At 34.3% G+C, this 22521-nt stretch overlaps 1 protein-coding gene across 10 annotated transcripts in view; it reads right to left on the bottom strand.

The window, feature by feature from the left end:
• LOC111418340 (discs large 1) overlaps nucleotides 1-22521 on the bottom strand; it is a 439942-nt gene that overhangs the window by 74777 nt on the left and 342644 nt on the right. The window contains exon 1 of one of the 10 annotated variants that reach the window (XM_071194895.1): nucleotides 8377-8484. The exons of the other annotated variants lie outside the window; for them this stretch is intronic. Coding sequence (XP_071050996.1) covers nucleotides 8377-8469 — 93 coding nt within the window. The 5' untranslated portion in view covers nucleotides 8470-8484. Of the gene's footprint in view, nucleotides 1-8376; nucleotides 8485-22521 lie in introns of those variants that run through there. 10 annotated transcript variants of the gene reach the window in all.

The following is a 22521-nucleotide window of genomic DNA, read 5'->3' as shown; positions in this document are numbered from 1 at the left end:
ATCGGCGAAAATTGCTAAATTTGACAGAATTGTCGATCATTTCAAAAATTTATTTCTCAAAAACTAAAAGCGATTTTTCAAAACGGCTTGTTGCATTAAAAAGAGGATACTTTAATTAATAATTGGTGATATTTCCACAAGGATCCTTCAAGAAATTAATTTTATAGCGAATTTTGAAAATTATCGATGAAAATTGGAACATCGAAAACTTTACCAAAACTTCAAATATTGTTTTCTCAAAAACTAAAAGTCATTTTTTAAAACGAGGTTATTCATTGGAAAGAGGACACTTTTATTAACACGTTGGAAAATTTTCATACTCATATTCCAAGAACTGGATTTTATACGAATTTTTAAAACATATTTGACGAAAACTGCAAAATTCGAAAAGATTGTCGATTATTTTAAAAATTTATATCTCAAGATCTAAAAGTGATTTTTCAAAACGGCTTGTTGCATTAAAAAGAGGATACTTTAATTAATAATTGTTGATATTTACACAAGGATCATTGAAGAAATTAATTTTATAGCGTATTTTGAAAATTATCGATGAAAATTGCAACATCAAAAATTTTATCAAAACTTCAAATATTGTTTTCTCAAAAACTAAACGTTATTTTTCAAAACGTTGGTTCATTGGAAAGAGGACACTCTCATTAACACTTTTGGAAATTTTTATACTCATATTCCAAGAAGTAGATTTTATACGAATTTTTAAAACTTAATCGGCGAAAATTGCAAAATTCGAAAAATTGTCGATTATTTCAAAAATTTATTTCTCAAGAACTAAAAGTGATTTTTCAAAACGGCTTGTTGCATTAAAAAGATGATACTTTAATTAATAATTGGTGATATTTTCACAAGGATCCTTCAAGAAATTAATTTTATAGCGAATTTTGAAAATTATCGATGAAAGTTGGAACATCGAAAACTTTACCAAAACTTCAACTTTAAAACGGGGTTGTTCATTGGAAAGAGGACACTTTTATTAACACTTTGGAAAATTTTCATATTCATATTCCAAGAACTGGATTTTATACGAATTTTTAAAACTTAATCGGTTGTTCTGTAATTGAACTTGATTATTATCTGCAGTGTCCAACACCTAAAAGAGATACTAATTCCTGTAAATGGTGGAGTACTAAGTAATAGGTTTTTAATATCCCAAAGCAGGATATTTGGTAACTATCCGGTATCCGGCCGGTTTTTAAAAAATGACCGGATAGGCCGGATAACGGATAGTTGCCGGATATCCGCTCCACCACTAATAATGATCTTGCGATCTTTGATTCGAGGTTCATCATAATGATTGAAAGAAGAAATTTGAAAAAACGATGAAAATATATTTATTAAAAAATATTTAAAATCAGTGCTACTAGTTTCGGGAGTAACTTCTCCCTTCTTCTGGCACGACTGAAATGTACTAATTATTTGTTATTATTAAAATTAACTAGATAATATGAAGTTAATAGTTATCGTCAAATTACGAGATTTTAGTCGGAGAGTAGAATTTAATTAACATCTCAAACGATCCATGAGAAAAAGTATAGAAAATACGACACATTGAACAACCTCTAAAGTTTAAATTCCAAAAATTCCAAATTATTAACAAAGTTAAAAGCCTGATGGGCAAGATATAACAAAAGAATTTAAGAATTGAATGTTAAAACATGATTTTCATCGTTAAAGAAAAGCCAAAAAAGTTTGAACGTTCTAAAATTAAAGCTGAAAAGATAAGATTATAAGAATTTATGATGGAAGCTTAGAAATTTTTTTCTTTCGACTAATAATGATGTATTAAATTGTTGATTGTATTAATAGTATGACTTAAAAGTATTTTATCCGTTATATTCGAAGTCAATTTTAAAGAGATCCAGGTTTTACTGTATTGAAAAGGAAATAATCATTTTAGATATTTTTTAGTTGTTGAAATATTTAATACAATTTCTTATCCTTTACTGGAGAATCAAAACGGTGAATTTGAATAATTGAAAATCCTCTAGAACGACTTTTCATTCAAAAGTTGCTGCTCGCTGTTTGTCCAGTTGAAAAACACAGAATAAAGAAATGAAGTGAAACGAGAAAAAATTGAGTTTTCGTTTCCTGGTTTGTATTTAAATATTCAAGGGTGCAATTTCCAGGAAAGAAAAACTATTTATTTTTACCGTGCCGGGTGACGTCCATTATCTCACCCTCAACAACGTCGTTTTACAATATGATTTATTTTATAACATAAATCACTTGGACGCCGCGCGACATTCCATTTTTCTCGCTTTTCCCCTATTTTTCTCCTTTTGGACAAGTTCCCAACCGAAGAACAACCACCCGTTGGGTCGTTTCCACACCAACCCATATGTAACCAACATCAACGCAACACCCTTGAGGACATTTTGAAAAATATCCTTCTGAAATCTAATTTTAGCTCTTAACATTTGATAATTTTAGGGGTTAATGTGGAAATTACTAAGTACAAACGTTTTAGGGGGTATCAGGAGTTTGGGTTCAGCTCCGTTCAATTCTGGGTAGAGAATAAATCAACGGAATACGAGCGGGTCTTGCGTCGAGTTGGTCTATGCTCTTAATTAAAGAGGAGCCGATAATTAATAGCGAAACCCGTCGGGAGACAACCGGAATGCGCGTCCGTCGACATTCCACGCCGATGTAACGACTTTGACCCTTAACTCGAACTGCTGAGGTGGAGGTGATGGACGCCACTGGCCTCAAGCATCCCAATAATACCTCTCGACTAAACCCAACCGATTCGAATAGTTTTACTTACAACGTGAAATGATTTTAAAGTTTTCAAGAAGTCAAATCAAATGAACTTTTTTATTGGAATTTGGTATGTTTCAAAATAGTTCTAACTTTCTACATGATCAGATAAACATTGTATCGGTGCAATTTAGTTGACGTGTATTTCATCCTAATTGGGTAGCTTGATTTCCGATATCTACGACATAAACCAGTGAACAGTATCTGATTGAAATGATCAAATATTCGAATAATTGATGTGGAATACGTAATTTCTCGTTTAAAATATAACAAATAAAGTTTATACAGTTAAACGTGTGGGTAAAGTATTATAGATGGGAAACCAAAAAATTTCAGAAAAAGTAGGAGAGGTTAAAGATCCGCAAAAAATACCCAATTAAATGGAAGAAAAAATCAAAAGTCTGTAGATAGACCAAGAATGCTAGAAGAAAGCTAGAATAGGCAAGAATATAGAATATTCAAGTAATGAAGAACAAACAGAAGGTAAAGAAGGAACGAGAAAAGAGGATCAAAAGTTTTGCATTAGCACTGTCACTAGAACTGATATTAGACTTAGAACTAGAATCATTCGGGATTAGCCATCTTGGAAAACGTGCGGCAAAATCCGAATGTCTGTAGATAGACCAAGAATGCTAGAATAAAGCTAAAAAAGGAAGGAAAAAAAAGATAGAATATTGGTTCAAGTCATGAAGAACAAAGAGAAGATAAAGAAGGAAGGAGCATAGCAAAGAGGATCAAATGAGTTAGAACTAGAATGTTTCTACTTTTAAGTCTAGTGTTAGTTCTAGTTTTGCATTAGCACTGTCACTAGAACTAACACTAGACCTAGAACTAGAATCATTCGGGTTTAGCCGCACGTCTCTCAAGACGGCTAAACCCGAATGTTTCTAGTTCTAGGTCTGGTGTTAGTTTTACTTTCGGTTCAAGAAAAATTTACAACAATCTAGCGTCAATCTAACTAATTAAAACTAGTTAGTAAAATGTTTCTTATTTCATCGTAATATCTCAATTGGTCCTTGAGATACGTTTTTTTAAATTTCTATACTTAAACCCAACAACAATCAAATGCAGAGTTTAAAAAATCAAATGGCACACTCAATCTTCATTAAATTTGCTTTAAAATGTTTCTTATTTCATCGTAATATCTCAATTCATTCTTGAGATACAATTTTTTAAATTTTTATACTTAAAACCAACAACAATCAAATGTACAGAGTTGGGTTTAAAAAATCATAACAACGATGTTTATGGACAATAAGAAATTATTTATGGCACACTCAATCTTCATCAAATTTGCTTTAGAATGTTTCTTATTTCATCGTAATATCTCAATTCGTTCTTGAGATACGATTTCTTCAATTTCTATACTTAAACTCAACAACAATCAAATGCAGAGTTATGTTTAAAAAATCATAACAACGATGTTTATGGAAAATAAGATATCGTTTATGGCACACTTAATCTTCATTAAATTTGCTTTAAAATATTTCTTATTTCATCGTAATATCTCGATTCGTTCTTGAGATACGATGTTTTAAATTTCTATTCTTAAAACCAACAACAATCAAATGTGCAGAGTTGGGTTGAAAAAATCATAACAACGATGTTTATGGAAAATAAGAAATTGTTTATGACATACTCAATCTTCATTCAATTTGCTTTAAAATATTTCTGATTTCATCGTAATATCTCAATTCGTTCTTGAGATACGACTTTTTAAATTTTTATTTTTAAAACCAACAACAATCAAATGTGCAGAGTTGGGTTTAAAAAATCATAACAACGATGTTTATGGACAATAGGAAATTATTTATGGCACACTTAATCTTCATTAAATTTGCTCTAAAATGTTTCTTATTTCATCATAATATCTCATTTGGTTCTTGAGATACGATTTTTTAAATTTCTATTCTTAAACTCAGCAATAATCAAATGTACAGAGTTGGGTTTAAAAAATCATAACAATGATGTTTATGGCCAGTAAGAAATTATTCATGGCACACTCAATCTTCATTAAATTTGCTTTAAAATGTTTCTTATTTCATCGTAATATCTCGATTCGTTCTTGAGATACGATGTTTTAAATTTCTATTCTTAAATCGAACAACAATCAAATGTGCAGAGTTGGGTTGAAAAAATCATAACAACGATGTTTATGGAAAATAAGAAATTGTTTATGGCACACTTAATCTTCATTAAATTTGCTTTAAAATGTTTCTTATTTCATAGTATTATCTCATTTGGTTCTTGAGATACGACTTTTTAAATTTCTATTCTTAAAACCAACAACAATCAAATGTGCAGACTTGGGTTTAAAAAATCATAACAACGATGTTTATAGAAAATAAGAAATTCTTTATGACATATTCAATTTTCATTAAATTTGCTTTAGAATATTTCTTATTTCATCGTAATATCTCAATTCGTTCTTGAGACTTAGAGCTAGAATCATTCAGGTTTAGCCGTTTTGAGAGATGTGCGACAAAACCCGAATGTGTGTAGATAGACCAAAAATGCTAGAATAAAGCTAGAAAAGGAAAGAAATAAAAAGATTGGTTCAAATATTGAAGGACAAACAAGGACAAGTAAGAAGATAAAGAAAGAAGGAGCATCAACTTAAAAGTGAGAATGAACTTCAAGCGAGAGTTAAGGAGAAAAAAAAGGTGGATTCCTTAATTGAACGTGTGATGATGCTCGAAGAAGAAGTAGTGCCATAAATGCAGAACTGAGGACGAAGACAAATGCGCCAGGAGTACATCGGAAAATATAGGCATACCGAAAGCAAAATCAAGATATATAAAACGGTTATGAGATTCATCTTAGCATACGTGGCAGAGACAAGATCAGATATAAGCAGGACTCTACACATGATGAGAACACTAAGTAAGATACAAGGCAAAGATGACAGACGGGATAAAAACGCAAAAATAAATGCAATGATGAATGGTGAACTTGGTGTACAGAATGTTATCCCTAGATGGTAAGATTTCAAGTATCCTCTATCTCTTTGTTAGGATGCGATGTAACCTTGCAACTTCTTGGCGCTACTCTAGAACTCCATACTGTCTCAACAATACCGCCTATTATAATATTCTCTCCTTTTTTTAGTTCTTATGGTACTCTCGCTCTTTTTAATTATAATAGTTTTTGTATTTTTCTGGTCTTTCCAAATAATTATTCCACTCTATCCTTTTTGACAGTAATCCATTAATTGTCGCTGGTAATTTAGTCTTCAAATTCTTATTAAACAATTCAGCAAGAGAAATCTTGATGGATCTTATAGCAAGTTATGCTGATTAAGTAACATCATTAATTTAAAGTCTAGAAGATATATTTCTAGGATAATTTGTACACAACTAAATTTTTTTAACTATCTCAAACCTCAAATCTTATATTTTAACTCCACCAAGGACTAAATTAATTCAAAAAAAGTGAATTCAAACGCAATGTATCAATAAAACTCATAGTTAATAATAGGTATAATTGTAATTAAAACTAGAACTAACACTAGACTTAAAAACTTTCGGGTTAAGTCTTTCGAAAAAGTTTTTCGAAAGTTTCTAGGTCTTAGTGTTAGTTTTAGTGATAGTGCTACTATTAGTTCTAGCTTTAATTTAAATAACACCGGCCGTGAAAGCCTTCGTACTTATACAGGGTGTCTTAAAAAAATGTACTCACACTTTAACTGTCGCCAACATGGTTTTAATATTGTAGGTGTAATTAATTAATCACAGCATGGTAGGAAATCAATTTAGTTTGGAAGAGAAGTTTGCCCTAAAATGTTATTGGAAGACCGAAAACGCAATTGAAGTACAAAGACGATTCAGAAGGGAATTTGCAAAACCGCCACCAACGCGACGGACCATTGCTCGCATGAGAGATAAATTTGAAGCAGATGGAACCGTCTAGAACATCAGCAAGAAACGTTCTGGACGCCCACGGATATCCACGAGCCCTGGAAAAGAAGAGTAGGGGGAGGAAACACTCATTCGAGCACTACAGAAATCTCTTCGACAAGCTGCCTGGGAAACCCACATCTTAAAAGATAGCGTCTATCGCATCATGAAGCGTCTGCACTGGAACATGCTCTCAACGAAGACGATTCTGACCGGCAAAATCCGATCCTGGCAAAATGTGCAGAAGATGCAGGGTTTCCACACAAAATTGTGTGGAGTAATGAGGCATCCTTTAAATTAAATAGGTCCATTAATCGCCAAAATTGCACATACTGGAGTCTTTTTAATGGAACTGTCACTGGTGTGAGATACCTAAACTTGCTACAGGAGTTAGTCGGCCCACAAATTTCAGAGATGTTTGATGATGACCGAGATTTACTTTCAGCAAGATGGAGCACCTTCCCACTATGTACCATCGCTATGTACAAGCTCACCTCGATGCAGCAATGCAGAAATTGGAAATTAGGACAATGTAGCGATATTCCTAATCACCTGTTTCGTAACGTTTGTGAATCAACAATCTCATCTTCAATTACATTTGTCTTCTGTATTCTTCATTTCACTCCATGTTCATAAATAATGTTTTTCTCGTCATTCGAGTTGATTGATGTTAGATAGTTGACCCAAATAATGCACAAGTTAAGTTAAAATCTGCATAAACATTTGTGTTTATTACATACAAATCTATTAATGTTTATGTTACCTTTTCAACACTTATAGAATAGAGTGAGTATTGTTTGAAATAATTTGTTAAAATATTTACAATTTCATTAAATAGATTTCTGAAAGTTTCAACATCAATGAGCAAATTTGTTCAGTATTATTCCAACAATTAATTAATTATTACCGTTAACAATTGTTCGATTTATTGCGTACGGTTCGTTGAAACTGGATAATCTTTAAATAACATTTACGTTTTGTTGAAATACATCTGTTTTGTTCTCGTTTGTATGAATACGTTTGTAGTTCAGCGTTGGTTATTATCGCGGATTTTCCACACATATACACACCCTACCAGTTTAAGCCCTCCCCTCATTCTGCTATTTAACACCACCGTCTATTTTACTCCCTGTTATTTAACTCCTTCCCATTCAAACATTAAACTTATCGACGATGCCAGCTGTATTTCTCTTTCTCTCTTAACTTAACACCTCTCCCCTTTGAGTCTGGAGAGCTACGTTAGCATTCATTGCAGAATGGCAATTCTATTCTATTGCTGCAATAGAAACTAGCCACCAGAGTATTGTTAACAAAGAGACGTTAGTAAATCTTGATTATTTTGATTGTTAATGAAATTGGAAAATTTAATAGTTAAATATAAAGAATAATAATTAAGTGCTTCTTTTTAGGGCAATGATTTTTTTGTTGAGTTAATAGGATGGAAATTGCGAAAAATGGAAACAGAAAACCGTGTAAAGTGGAAATCTGTAGGTACGCGAAATACGGTCGATGAGCATTTTTGAATTGCAAAAATGGGTGCAAAAAATTGCTTCATGTGTTTTTTTTTGTGTGTGTTATTTTCTAAAAATTTCCTGTATTAGAGTTTCTCATTTAGATTTTAGTATAAACCCTTCCAAATTTTAATTACTTTTATGTTTCATTGTTGACTCTGTTTTCCAATTTATTTATGGAATACAAAAATACATACCAACATTGGCCATCTAACCATTAAATACACTTTAGCTCTACCAAAAAATCTAAATTTTCTTAGCCTTTTCAGTTTTCTATTACTGAATCCCATACCATTCACATTTTTAATTTAATTATAAAGTCTTAAAAACTCTATTAACAATAAATAAATTAATTATTTATCACTTTATAATTAAATCTTAAAATTTAAGATTAATTCGTTATTTACTTATTAATTTTATTAATTAAATTATTTTTGTTAACCACGAGGTTTTTGATTTAGAGTTAGTGATTTATCTCAGAATAAAAACGGATCGCGTGCGAAGTCCAGCAGACGACTGCACAGGTTTCGTCCGGTTTTCAGCGGGCGGCGCGCGCATCAAATCACCTGAAACGCCACGGAATACTGAAAATCCCGACCAGCCACCACGCAGCCTCTTCGAGGGAAACTTTTACAGACAAGCAACCTGACCTCTGACACGTCTTAACGTCGCCAGAAACTCACGATGAATCTCCCGGATTATTCCATAACTTTCAAAGAGATTTGCAGTTTTCCTTACAACACCTACCAAGCTTCTCCAGCTTCAACTACAGCTTTAACGTTAAATATTTTTACGAACAGTTTTAAATTTAATTCAAAGAAAAAATTTTTACTTCCTAAAAATTTTTTTTGGATGCTTTTGAGGATAATTTTAAATCTGTATATAGGCCTACATCGAATTATTCTTTCTTTCTATGACGAAATTATCAGTAATAGTGCTTTAAATTTGTTTAGTTTACAACCTATTTCAATGAAGGAGATTGATAATGCTATAGTTAAGCTAAAATCAAAACGTATAGAGGGGCCTGACGGAGTTCCCTCGTATATTATTAAAGGCTGCAAAGAATCGTTTCTAACACGCTTATATATCATCTTTAACTTGTCAATTTCAACAAATACATTTCCAAATCAATGGAAACTTGCAAGGGTTACGCCAATTCATAAATCAGGCCACACGGGCGATATAAAGAATTACAGACCTATTTCGGTAATCTCTTGTTTTACAAAAGTTTTCAAGCAAATAATTTATCACAGAATATTTAATCATGTTAAAATTGCGTTACATATTGACCAACACGGATTCATTCCTAACCGCTCTGTCGAGACCAATTTGTGTATCTTTTCTGACTATGTGTCCAGAGCATTGAGGTCTTATATATAATCTAGAGAGCGTATGTGGTGGTGGTGGGGGTAATCAGAAAGTCAGACATGTTGGATGTACCGACCTGAACTTAGCTATAGTTTCAAGTCTCTATTGTACCTACAATTATAACCTCACAATTCTCATAAACATATTGTTATTTTTATTAAAATTTGATTTTTGATGAAAGTTTTCGAATTCTTTTCGTTTCACATATGTTTTTTATAATTTGGTAGGTTGGACGATTATTTACAACAATCCATAAAATGTTTCTGGTTACTTGACTTGGAATAACAATTGAAGACCAAACCATTTTATTTCTAACAAAGACTGCCATGCAAGAACAAAATTGCTTTCCTGTCAATGTTAATCGGTCAAACTGTAATTTAGTAAACTTAAAGTGTTTTTTAAATACACTTTATTATTATGGAACCGGGGAAAAACGGATAAATATGGTTATTGCTTTATTTAATGAAAAATTTCCAAATACTGGATTTCAAAATAGCACTTGTTGGCGTTTAATCAAAAAATTTCTTACAGCAGGAAGTGTTCACTATAAAAAACAGATTATTATGAAACTGATTTGAAACTGAGTTAACTATGATTAACTGTTTATTTTTGTGGGCGAACACACACTTAATTTTTTGTGAACATTTTAAGAACGGTTTGTTTATTTCTCCCGAACAATCTGAATCTCAAAATAAAAAATTGTAATAAAGTACTATTGATGAAATAATAAACAATGGGTTTTGTCAAAGCAGGCCGATGATTTCGAAAATTTGCATATGACCATAACTTTTCATGATGAATAAAATTTCTTAGTAATATTTTAGCATACTGTAAATAGAAAAGGTACTTTACCTGACACACAAGAAGTTTTCGCTTCAGTGTCAACATTAACTTGATTTTTAAAACTTGAAAATATGTTCAAAATTAATCTTTAACCAAGCAGGGCTAAATCCCAAAAAATGACAATTAATATCGAAAAAAATTTACATTTTATAAGAGTCGTTTCACCTATCCGGGGACACACTGTATATACTGATTTTGCAAAGGCGTTTGATAAGGTGGATCACAAAACCCTTCTACATAAGCTGGCGCTTTATAATTTCTCTTATCCAACTCTTACTTTCTTTGCATCGTACTTATCCAATAGGAATTACTATGTCACATATAAAAACACACGCTCAGATGTGTAGGGGATAGATTCAGGGGTTCCGCAGGGCAGCAATCTAGGACCTTTGTTGTTTCTATTATTCATAAATGATTTACCTTTGCTAATTAATCCATCTAGAATATTCACATCTGTTCGTGATATAAGCCAGTTCTTACAGTCTGATCTGGATAATGTGTATAATTGGTGTCGGCTGAAAAAGCTTCACTTTATTGTGGCCAAATGTGAATCAATGACATATTTTTTGGGGAGGAAGCCGATAGAATTTGTGTATAGAATAAATAACATAAATTTGAAATCATTTGTCAGAAAGAGGGACCTAGGTATTGTTTTTACCAACAATTTATGCTTTGCCGAGCACGTGAAAAGCATAACTTCCGCGGCACTTCGTCTTTTAGGATTTATTATAAGAAATGAAATTATTATTCAATTCATTGGTGCGATCTTAATCGGTATACTTATTAAAAACAATTTAATGCCTTTATCGGGTATTAGATCGTACGAATTTGCGCGTACATTATTTGATATAACTAAGTTATCTATCAGAAGGAAAATCATATCACTGTTTTCTATGTAAAATATTAAATAATAAAATAAATGCACCTTTGACGGCATACTGTGGACGATTGAAAAATCTATTTTACATTCCTCGCTTTACCACTGAGCTCAGAAGAAATTGTCCTTTTATCAGAATTCTCTTGCTATATATAACAAACTATCCATGGCTTCCTTCATCCCACTATTTGGCTTTGATGTAAAAACAGCCCATTCTTCTGTTCCCTTTTTATGTTTATTGTTTTATTTTGTTTATTTTTGCTTATTTGCTTTTTTATTGTTTGCTTATATATCGAGTACGGCTTAGTTTAGTTTAATATTTAATTCGATTTTATTTAATTATTATGTATTAATCTAGTATAGGTAATTCCGAAATCTGTAATTAGGGGAAACCCTGTTTATTTTGGATGAATAAATAAATAAATAAATAACAAACCACTGGTCTACAGTGGTTTTATTGCCCTAGATATAAGATTGATTATGGATATATTTATGCTCACAATTCATGAAATTTGCTCACTTTTTCTTTAAATTTTTATTTTCATTTTACATTACAAAAATCGGAAAACAAGAAACAAAATAACTCATATATTTATAATGTCAGTTTTGTTTTGAAAAATTAGGATACATCGAAGTAAGTAGAGAGGAAAATGTCGAAAATATATGTTATATTTCCATAAAACACCTTTTATGAGCTTTTCTTTTATAATTTTTCGGGGGCCAATCTCTTTTTAAAGACCAGAAGTAATTTGCCATCATGTGACAATCCAGATGATACCGGAGATAACTTGATACTTATATTTGCTCCTAGAGTCCGAACGTTTGTCAGCATATTTTGTACAATTTCTTCATAATTTGGTGCTTTATGGAAATTTTCGACTACCAACACAAAACTTTTCTAAGCTTCTCTTTCCGGAATAGTCACAACTTTAATAAAATCTGTGTTTTTCATCAATTGCCGTATTTGAGGACCATCAAATATTCCACCTTTCAACTTTTCCATTATTATTATTATTATTGCTGCCGGGCTGAGGAAAGCGGCCCCTCTCGTTACCGCGACCTATAAGATCTATTGTAACTTTAGCCCTCCAAAGGTTTAGGGCAAATGTAGGTCCTTAATGAACCTTAGTATTGTCCTGAGGTCTTGAACCTTTATGTCGGTCGGTAACAGGGGAGTTTTACCGAAGACGTTGTGCCTTAGACGGCCTCTGGCGACGCAATTGCACAGTATATGTTCAGCAGTTTCTGACTCGTCGTTGCATAGTCGACAAGTTTGATCCTCAGCTTGTCCAATGTGGAAGAGGTGGTATTTTAGGGGCACATGGCCGATTAGGTAGCCTGAGAGCGTTCTTAGATCCCCTTTGCTGAGACATAAAACCTCTTTGGTTTTGTTTTGCGACGGAGTTATCATACTCTTCGCTTGTCTGTGACCTGGAAGTTCTTTCCAGCGTAAGGCTATCTTTGAAGCCTCCCAGTTGTTGATTATTTGTTTTAAGTGGCTTTTTTGTAGTCCACATCCAGGTTGGGGTCCAATGAAGGGCGTGTTTGCTGCCTCTAACTTTTCCATACTAAGCTTCAGAAATTTTCTACAAATGTAATTAGAACAATCTCCTTCCTTGTCTAACGCTTTTACAAGTTGCTTTATCATTCCTAACTTAATATGTAATGGTGGAAGTATGATATTGTCTCTGCTCACCAACACCAACGGCTCCCTTATTATATTGGCTTTACCGATAGATAAAGAATTTCTTACAGGCCAAACATCTTGTTCCCAATGAAGTTGCTTTGCTCTACTGTCCCACATACAAATGAAGCAAAAATTAACCATTTTCAAATCCACACAGATCGGCCATTGATGCTCCGAGCAATTAATTTTTTCTAAAACTAATTTTATATTTTCATATTGGCAATTGGAATTGATGCAAATTTATTTCCATTGTGCAGTAAGACGCATCTTAAACTTCTTTTACAACTGTCAATAAAAAGGCACCACTCAGTAGGTTTGTATTCTTTTAAACCCATGTCTAGAAGCAGCTTCGCGATATCATTACAGTACACGAGTCCTTCATTTTCACTAAAAACTTGTAATAACTCACTTTCTCGCGTTCTGTATGTTGTAATTGTTACTGTTGGAGCCAATAAATTTTTTTCTTTCAATCTTGAGGCTAACAGTTCTGATCCTTGTTTTGCTAAATTGAGATCACGTATTAAATCACTGAGTTCATTTTGAGAAAATAACTTCGGCGTAGATGTTTCACCCTCCCATTCAATTCCACTGGTAGACTGTCTCGACTTCTGTGAATTTGGCAACATCATTGTTTCTGAGGCGAATTACTTTTGAAACGTAAATAGGTCAAAAAAACCTTTAGCATCTACTACGCAAAAGTAACAATCATCGAAATGATTTTTAGGCTCCATCCAGATCATTCCACTGGTAGACTGTCCCGATTTCTGTGAATTTGGCAACATCATTGTTTCTGAGACGAATTACTTTTGAAACGTAAATAGGTCAAAAAAACCTTTAGCTATCTACCTAAATTCTTAGGCTCCATCCAGATCATAGGAATACCAAAGTCTAATCCAGAATATTCTCCTTTTTTCCACAACCGTAAAGACTCAACACAGGACTTACAAACTTTATGAGGAATCCATGATTTACTTAGTTTGTCCATTTTAAAACCGAAATATTCAGCATAAGTCTCCTCAACAAAGTCTGTGATATTTCTTTTTTTTTATATAAACACCGCAAATATAACGAAATAAATCACTACTATATTTACACTTACTTCGTGACGAACTCATGTTTTAAGAGACAAGACAAATATACAGGGTGATTATTGATAGCTCTATGACAAACTTTGGCAGATGAAAGGTGATGCGATTCTAAGGAAAAAATGTTATATGAATATGGGTCCGATTCATTTTGGTTAAAAAGTTACAAGCCTTTGAAAATTTTACACAGTTTAATAGGCAAATGAAAATGTAACATAAAAAATAAGCTTAAAAATTACAAAAATTGTTCGAAATGTCCGCCTTCAGCTTGAATGCACGCCTCACATCGACGAAGCAAAGATATTTGGATCATTCCGTATGCTATTAGCTGCATCTTGAATTCTGTTCGGTAGTTGCTGACGGGTAGTAATTTCTACATGGTACACAAGCTGCTTCATGTGTCCCCAGAAATAATAATCCAGCGGATTTAGATCTGGGGATCGTAGACTACTGGACCTCCATTGCCAATCCATTTGTTTGGAAAATGTTCATGTAACCAAGCGATGATTTCTCTTCCTCGATGTGGTGGTGCACCATCGTGCTGATACCACATATTTTGAACGATGTTAAGTGGTACGTCGTCGATAAAATCGAAAAGGTTATGTCCCAAGAAATTTCTGTACATATTTGCATTTAAGCGTTCATTTATCACCCATACAGGTAGCAAAGAATTGTTAAAAATGCCACCCCAAACGTTTACACTAAACCGTTGCTGAAATCTTCCTGGTTTAATTGCATGTGGATTTTGCAAGGACCACACATGTTCCTTATGATAATTATTTATGCCGTCCCTAGTGAAACACGCTTCATCAGACCACAGATCTTGGGAAATGAAGTTATTATTTTGAGCATGTTGCTGAATAATCCAGTGGCAAAATGCTAAGCGTTGCTCAGTATCTCCAGGATGTAATGCTTGAACATTTTGGCGATGAAACGGATGTAACATTTCTCGATTTAATACACGCCATACAAAACTTTGGGATATTTGTAACATACTCGCTATACGCCGAGTACTAATTGAAGGGTCGTCAAGTACTAAATCAATAACACGTTCTTCATTTTGTACATTCACATCATGGGGCCGAACGGAATGTAGTGGAGCGGGGTTACCTGTTTCTCTCAGTCTGCGAAATGATGCACTAAACACTGTATGGGCAGGTTGATGTCTATTTGGAAACCTACGAAGGTATTCTCTTGCTGCTTGCCGAGCGTTTCCGTTACAACGCCCGTATACAAAAATAATATCTGCATATTCAGAAGAACTCAGTTTTGTCATCACAGCCAACTCTGTATTTGTGTTACTATCCGTCAGCAACTACTGGACAGAATTTAAGATGCAGCTAATAGCATACGGAATGATCCAAATATCACACGTCGTGTGATAGAATCTTTACTTCGTCGATCTGAGGCGTGCATTCAAGCTGAAGGCGGACATTTCGAACAATTTTTGTAATTTTTAAACTTATTTTTTATGTTACATTTTCATTTGCCTATTAAACTGTGTAAAATTTTCAAAGGCTTGTAACTCTTTAACCAAAATGAATCGGACCCATATTCATATAACATTTTTTCCTTAGATTCGCATCACCTTTCATCTGCCAAAGTTTGTCATAGAGCTAATGAATCACCCTGTATTAGAATGGGCATTCAGTAATTGAAACAAAATATTAACACATGACAACTTATCCAGATTCACGTGTAAGTACTTCAATATTGTCAAATAACTGTGAGCTCAGCTGTTCTGCGGAGCAAGGAGTCTGAGAGTGGGGATCACGTGAAGTTTGTATGCGCGAAAAAGTTGCGCAGAAGCCTAATCATGACTGGGAAAATAAATTTTATTACTAACAAGCCGATAATTGTTCAAAATATAAGATATGTAAAAATCATAAAAAACAGAGCACAATCAGTACTTTTATGAATATATTCGTAATCTGGGCACTTGAAAACATAAAAATTTGCAGATATCTAGGACATAGGTTTACCAGGAAAGTAAATTAATTATTATAGAAGCGGAAAATAATATAACTGATAATAAACCTTCTATTTTGTTGATACTTAACGATGTTTGTAAAGAATGAATTATTACTAGAACGTGATAACCTAAGGTTTATGCAAAACTGAAGGAACTCTTTCCAGTTCCTTACCTTCTCTCTTACTTTTACACTTCTTCGCCAAGAATTACAAGGTTTCACTTTCTTTCAAAGCAGTATAACCCAACACAACGCAACGAAACGCAATATAACGCATAATATCAATTTTGTTTTCGCTACCTGCACTTTTCTATCATAACCTTATGCCCTTCTTAGTTATTTCCACATTGCTGTTTCTTTCATTCTTCTATAAGCTATTCATTTACAGTATTCTCTGCCATATTTCTTTACATTTCTAATCTCTTTTTACCGGAAAAAGGTCAAATTCATACTGGTTATACGGATTGTTTTGGTAACAACTTCTAAACATTCTTTTTAATTTCTTCATCTAAAACCGTTTTTGTTATTTCTCCAATTTTAATTCTTTTTAGGATTGAGGTGGTTTCCTGGAAAGACATTCCATTAACGAAGGGGTTTAGAAAGTTTTTCTACCGCGACGAGTTAATCTTTCAACGTCGTAAAAGCTATGGAAAAACTTCCTACAACTCCTAATCCTCTTCTTACAAAAACAAGGAAAAAGAAAACACGAAAATAAACAATTATTATCAACACCTTATTCATATCTAAATACTTTAATAAATTCTTTAAATCGTGTATTTTAAGTGTCTGAAAATGCATTTCTCTTCGTTGTCGTTTCGAGTATTTCACCACTTTGCAATCTTCTAAATTGAATTTTAAACAAGTCCCACGAAAGAAAGATGAAATATAAAAAGAGAGTTGAAGAAAAAAGAAGATAAAGGAAGAGTGGGGATTGAAAACGCAGTCAGTGAACGCAATTACGTAACGCGGGGCTCACGTGGAAATGAAAATCCCGATGGAAAACAATAGCTCGCGGGTTTTTCCCCTTTTGCATCATCGTCGTCGTCGTTTTCAGTGCGTCGTCAAAGGGACATCCATTTTCATACAGAGCAATACGAAATGTGTCAGTTTGGACGAGAAAAATGGACGGATGAGAATGAAAATGGGTGGTAAGAGTTGGCAAACTGGAATTGAATTGCGGTGGAGTTTTCAAAAGAAGAGGTGAAAAAAAATCCGCGCACAGAGTAACCCTTTTGAAGTTTTTTTGCAGTTTGTTTTCCGGTTATTTCATTTTTGGACATAAAGGACTTTTGAAAGTAATAATCTTAATAATTTTCATGAAAAATCGGGAGAAAAAAGAATAGTGCACTGAACGTTATCGGAATACACTTACCGCCGGGGAATAACTATGGTATACGTAACCGATTTGACAGTTTTATCGTGAAAATGCCGTTTCCGCGCAGTTCGCGAACTCAGTTAGCTTTAAGTTCGCCATCGAAAGATTTTCCACAGTAAACACATCGATTCTCGAACGGTTATTAGATCTAGGTCATAGTATAAAAGTGATTTATTACCCATTATGCTACTCCAAAAATTTTTAGTAAAAGAATACATTAAAATCATACTTTTTATTATACCATATATATGGAACTACCTATGATCACCTATGGACCTGCTAGTTGAAGAGATAACGGATCGTAAAATCGTAAAATGGAAGGAGAGCTGCAGCAACCGGGAACAATGAACAAAAAAACTCATTCTAGATGTATAAGAATGGGTGTCGAGAGAATTGGGTGAACTAGATCATTTTCTGATATAAGTGGGCATGGGATAATGAGGACGAGGCGACCAGAAGAAGTCGTCATGGAGAGGACACGGTAATGCCGCTGTGGGTGACAAGAAGCTTCCAGGTACTAGGAAAAAATGTGTGCGAGTAGTCTAGTGTCAATTAGGAGGCAGCCAGAGACGAACCACTCCGAAGTAATGCCCTCAGTTTCTAGAGGAGAGGGCAAAGGGTTTTGGTCGGTCGGTGATTCTTAAGCAGATTTCCTAATGTCCTCTATATAAAGAAGAGTTCGGTTGGGTTGAGTTAGCTTAAGTTGGGTTGAGGGACTTTTTGGGACGTCTACTACAACAGAATCCTTCGCATAAGAACCGAAGTGAGAGATGCGGACGACTTTATGGTCATGGTGCAGACTGCAACACCAGAAACTGTTGTAGACACATGAAGTGGTGAGGATAGGAGAAAAATTTGGAGACATGGTACTGGAATTGGCCCCTCAAAATACAGAGATCGTTATATTGGAAGAAAGGAAGAAGCTAGAGAATGGATCCTAGCTAGATCCAGATTGAAAGGGCGGTAACTTAGTAAGCAGCACAAGATCTGCTAAGTATCTGGGATTCTACCTTGATAAGGACTTGTATGACGATGAAGAGATTTATACCTTCGGTGCCTCTGTATGCAGCTTGGGCAAGAGAGACATCGCTAAAACATATCATGTAGAAGAAAATGCTAAGAGCGATAGAAAGAAAAGTAGCAATTTGTGTCACCTCTGCATGCAGAACAGTAGCAATAGAGACTGTTGGTGCCGTAGCCCATATGATTTGCTAGCGTGGGAGAGCACTAGAAATTGATAAACCAGAGGGGTACAAAAAGGAAGTTAACAATGTATGTATGCGATAGTAAGAAAGATGGCAGCAATACATAGCATGGAAGGATGTCCTGGAAACGGAGGATACTCTATCATGGGGCTACTAAGGAAATTATGAAAGTGAAGGAGCGAGATGGCGGAAAAAAGAAGAGTGATGAAGAGATTTCCTCTAATGAAGAGTACATGCATATTGCGATTCCAGGATGCTGAAAACCTAGAAGTGAAAGAAATGGGGGGAATTTTTAGTATCGTAACTCTGATGACTGACATTTAGTTCAGTAGAGTTCCACACTCCAGATCGAATCAATTTTTTAATTCATAAGCTCAGTGCATAAATCATTTCTCCTCCCCAGTGCCAAAAAAAGAAATGTTAAGTTGGATTGAGTTAGGTTGGTTGAGTTTTAATATATATTCAGGGTGTGTTTTTTCTCTTTTTAGTATGGAGATTTCAAAAACTAGCGGAGATAGAGAGACGATTATATGGAAAAGACTTGCAGTTTTATGAACTCAATTTAATGAGCTTTTTGTTTTTTGAATGAAATGCATGGCTAACCAGATATCTTAAAAAAAACATTTCTTTATTATATCGTTCGATACCTATTGCTCAGTTATTATTGATTTTAGGAAAAATGTGTAAAGGAAAAATTTGTAGCGTATTATATGTTTAATAAAACAGTCTAACTGATTTTTTTATTTAAGCAATAATTTTTGAGTTATGACACAAAGTTGTAATTTTTTTAATGGAAACCATAGTTGGCCATAACATTATAAAAAGGCCTTTTCTCAACGATTCTAATGATATACCACGTGACATAGATATTTTTATTAATAAATAAATTATAACCATTTATTCTGTTAATTTGCAAACTGCTCAGGTAGTATGCTATAAATACGTTTGGTTATGACAGCTTAAGGTAAACGTAAGTTTTGTTTAGTTTCTAATTAACGTTGATTGAGATTTTGTAAATTATAATCAATATCAATTGTTTTGCTCAAGAAAAGCGTTACATTTATTGCCATAAAAATGCAGTACAAGCTGCAGAACAGTATTTTGAACAATATTTTGATCATCGCCTACTTTTAACAGTCTAATTAATAATTTGGGCGAGTATGGTTCTTTCTGTAAACCAACTAAAGATGCAACAGGCGTCAATGAAGAGACAGAAGTAAATATATTAGCACGAATCCATCAAGATCCATCGGTTTCAACACGACAAGTTGCAACTGAAGCAACTCAACTGTCGTAAGAGTACTAAAAAGCATAGATTTCATTTATGTAAAATGGCAGTTTCACAAATACTACACTCAGATTACCAGATTGCAACTGGTGGATGGTCTCCGCCAGAAGCTCATTCCGGGGGGATTACCAGCATACGTGCCAGTACTCGAGTCGAGTACTTTTTATCGTCGATGTATTTTCGATAGTTCGAAGGGCAGCCATGGAATCTGTATTATTGCTAGTTTTAGCAAATTTCTACACGGAATTATTCGAAGAAGACGCTTTGAAGAAGAGCCAGTGGAAACCAAAACTATGGCTTTGACATGTGGATGACACTTCTTGGATCATTTGAACTCACAACATTCTATGATCAAGTTTACCATGGAAATAGAATCTGCCGAAAAACTACCCTTCCCAGATGTGTTGGTCACCAGGACGACAAGTGGAGATATAGATCTTGGTGTATATCGGAAGAAGACCCATACCAACAGGTATCTGCAGGCATCATCATCCCCAACAGAAGAGGTCCGTGATCCGTAGTTTATTTCAGCGAGTAGCGAGAATATGTGAAGGAAATAACTTGAAGAAGGAGCAACACTTTCTACGAGGCGTGCTGCAGAAGAAGGAATACACTTCGAGGGACATCAACCGGACCATCAAGCAGCGAAAGCAGAGGGAGGACGCGGTAAGTAGAAAACCACTTGGATTTATCTGTCTTCCCTATGTTTCAGGTGTAACGGAACGAGTTGCTAGGCACCTCAAGAAGAACGACATCGTAGTGCGGTACGGATAGCCAAGGACAAACTAACTCCATTAAAAGGAGCGAAAGTCTACCGACTATCGTGTAGTTGTGGGAAGGTTTACGTTGGCTAAACTGGACGTATCGACGAGTACCGCATCAAGGAGCATGAAAGGGATGTGAGGTGGAAGAAGATCTAGCAGTCAGCGGTTGCGGAACGTTGCCATGCAGAGGGACACCGAATAGACTTTGGTCAAACAAAGGTGCTCGCTAGGGACAACAGATACTGCCAAAGACTGACAAGAGAAGCCATAGAGATCCATCGACATAGAAATAACGTCAACAGAGAAGATGGCTGAGAGCTTAGCAGAACATGGAAGATGGTGGTGAACACGAAGACCTCCTCCCGCCTCACACCGGACGCGACGCAATTAGTTAATAATTAGCTTGTAATTAGCGTTAATAAATTATTAATTAGTTTTTCGACTTATACATACAGGATGTCCCGAAATTCAACATCACGCCGGCACCGGGTGAGAGGCCAACCCTGTTCTAGTAAAAATAAGAAAAAAATTCTATGTCTCTTAGTTTAAGTAGTAATAAACATATTTTTGAAAGTGTTAAAAATCGTTCCCGTACATTATATCTTTAGGTACTACGGTCAGAAATCTATCAATATTAGCAAAATCTTCTACAAGGTGATCTACTATAAGTACGAAGGCTTTCACGGCCGGTGTTAATTGAACTATAACTAGAACTAACACTAGAAACTGTCGGGTTTTGCCAGGCGTCTTTTAAGAAAAGGTTTGACGTTTTGGATGCCATGTTGCAACCCAAGGTTTATACAGGGTGTCCCGCAACGATTGTACAAGACTGCATCAGCGTATTCTCTGATCGAAAATAGACAAAAAAAGTCTAATAAACACAGGTCTGAAAATGTACCATTTCGAGATATTCAAAGTTTTAGTTTCATAAGTTGACCTATTGTTAACATCATTAATTGTAACGATTTAGATGCAGTAATTATATGATTACCATGGTTACGATGGTTAAGATAAAATTTAATAAATAATAAGATAATATTAAGTTAATTAATACAGTTCATTAATAATTTAACAAAACAAGTAACAAAGACTGTCGAAGAAAATCGTTCAACTAGCATAAAAACAACGAATATTTAACAAATTGGAAAAGATTCATGTCATAATTTGTTTTACTGTGTCAAATGCATTACTAATTTTATTTTTCAAATCCTGCACAATTTGAACGTCTTCAGAATAAACTATTTGTTTTAAATATCCCCAAAACCAAAAATCTAACGGATTTAAATCTGGTGAACGATGTGGCCACGGGACAGGACCTCCTCGGCCAATCTACTTATTGCTAAATCTGTTATTTAAGTATGCTCGAGTAGCGCGTGGATAATGTGCTGGTGCTTCATCGTGCATAAAGTAGCAATTTTCTAGAATTTGTTGAGGTAATTCATCAAATGCCTCTGTAAGGTCATTTTGTAAAAAATGTATGTAAGCATCGGCTGTCAATCTCTTTGGAAGAAAAAATGGACCTAATAACTGATCACCTATAATTCGAGCCCATACATCAACACTGAATTGCCACTGATGATGAGTTTCTAGTATTGCATGGGGATTTTCATCATTTCAAACATGTGCATTATGAATATTAAAAATTCCGCTTTAAGTAAATGTTACTTCATCTGTAAATACAATGTTTATGGGAAAGTCGACGTTTACTACCTCTTCCTATATGGCTCACCTACAAAAAATCTCTCTTTTTTCGCCATCATTTTCTGTTAGAGCTTGAATGGTCTTGTAAGGATAAAGCAACTGCTCCCTTAACATGCGGTGAACGGTTGTTTTGTTAATGTTTCTTGTGCAGAATTTTTTCTAATGCTGGTTGAGGCCTT

This window comes from Onthophagus taurus, chromosome 3, assembly GCF_036711975.1.
Source record: "Onthophagus taurus isolate NC chromosome 3, IU_Otau_3.0, whole genome shotgun sequence".
Taxonomy (NCBI): domain Eukaryota; kingdom Metazoa; phylum Arthropoda; class Insecta; order Coleoptera; family Scarabaeidae; genus Onthophagus; species Onthophagus taurus.
The sequence above is the reverse complement of the archived record's forward strand: the minus strand, read 5'-3'. Positions and strand labels throughout refer to the sequence as shown.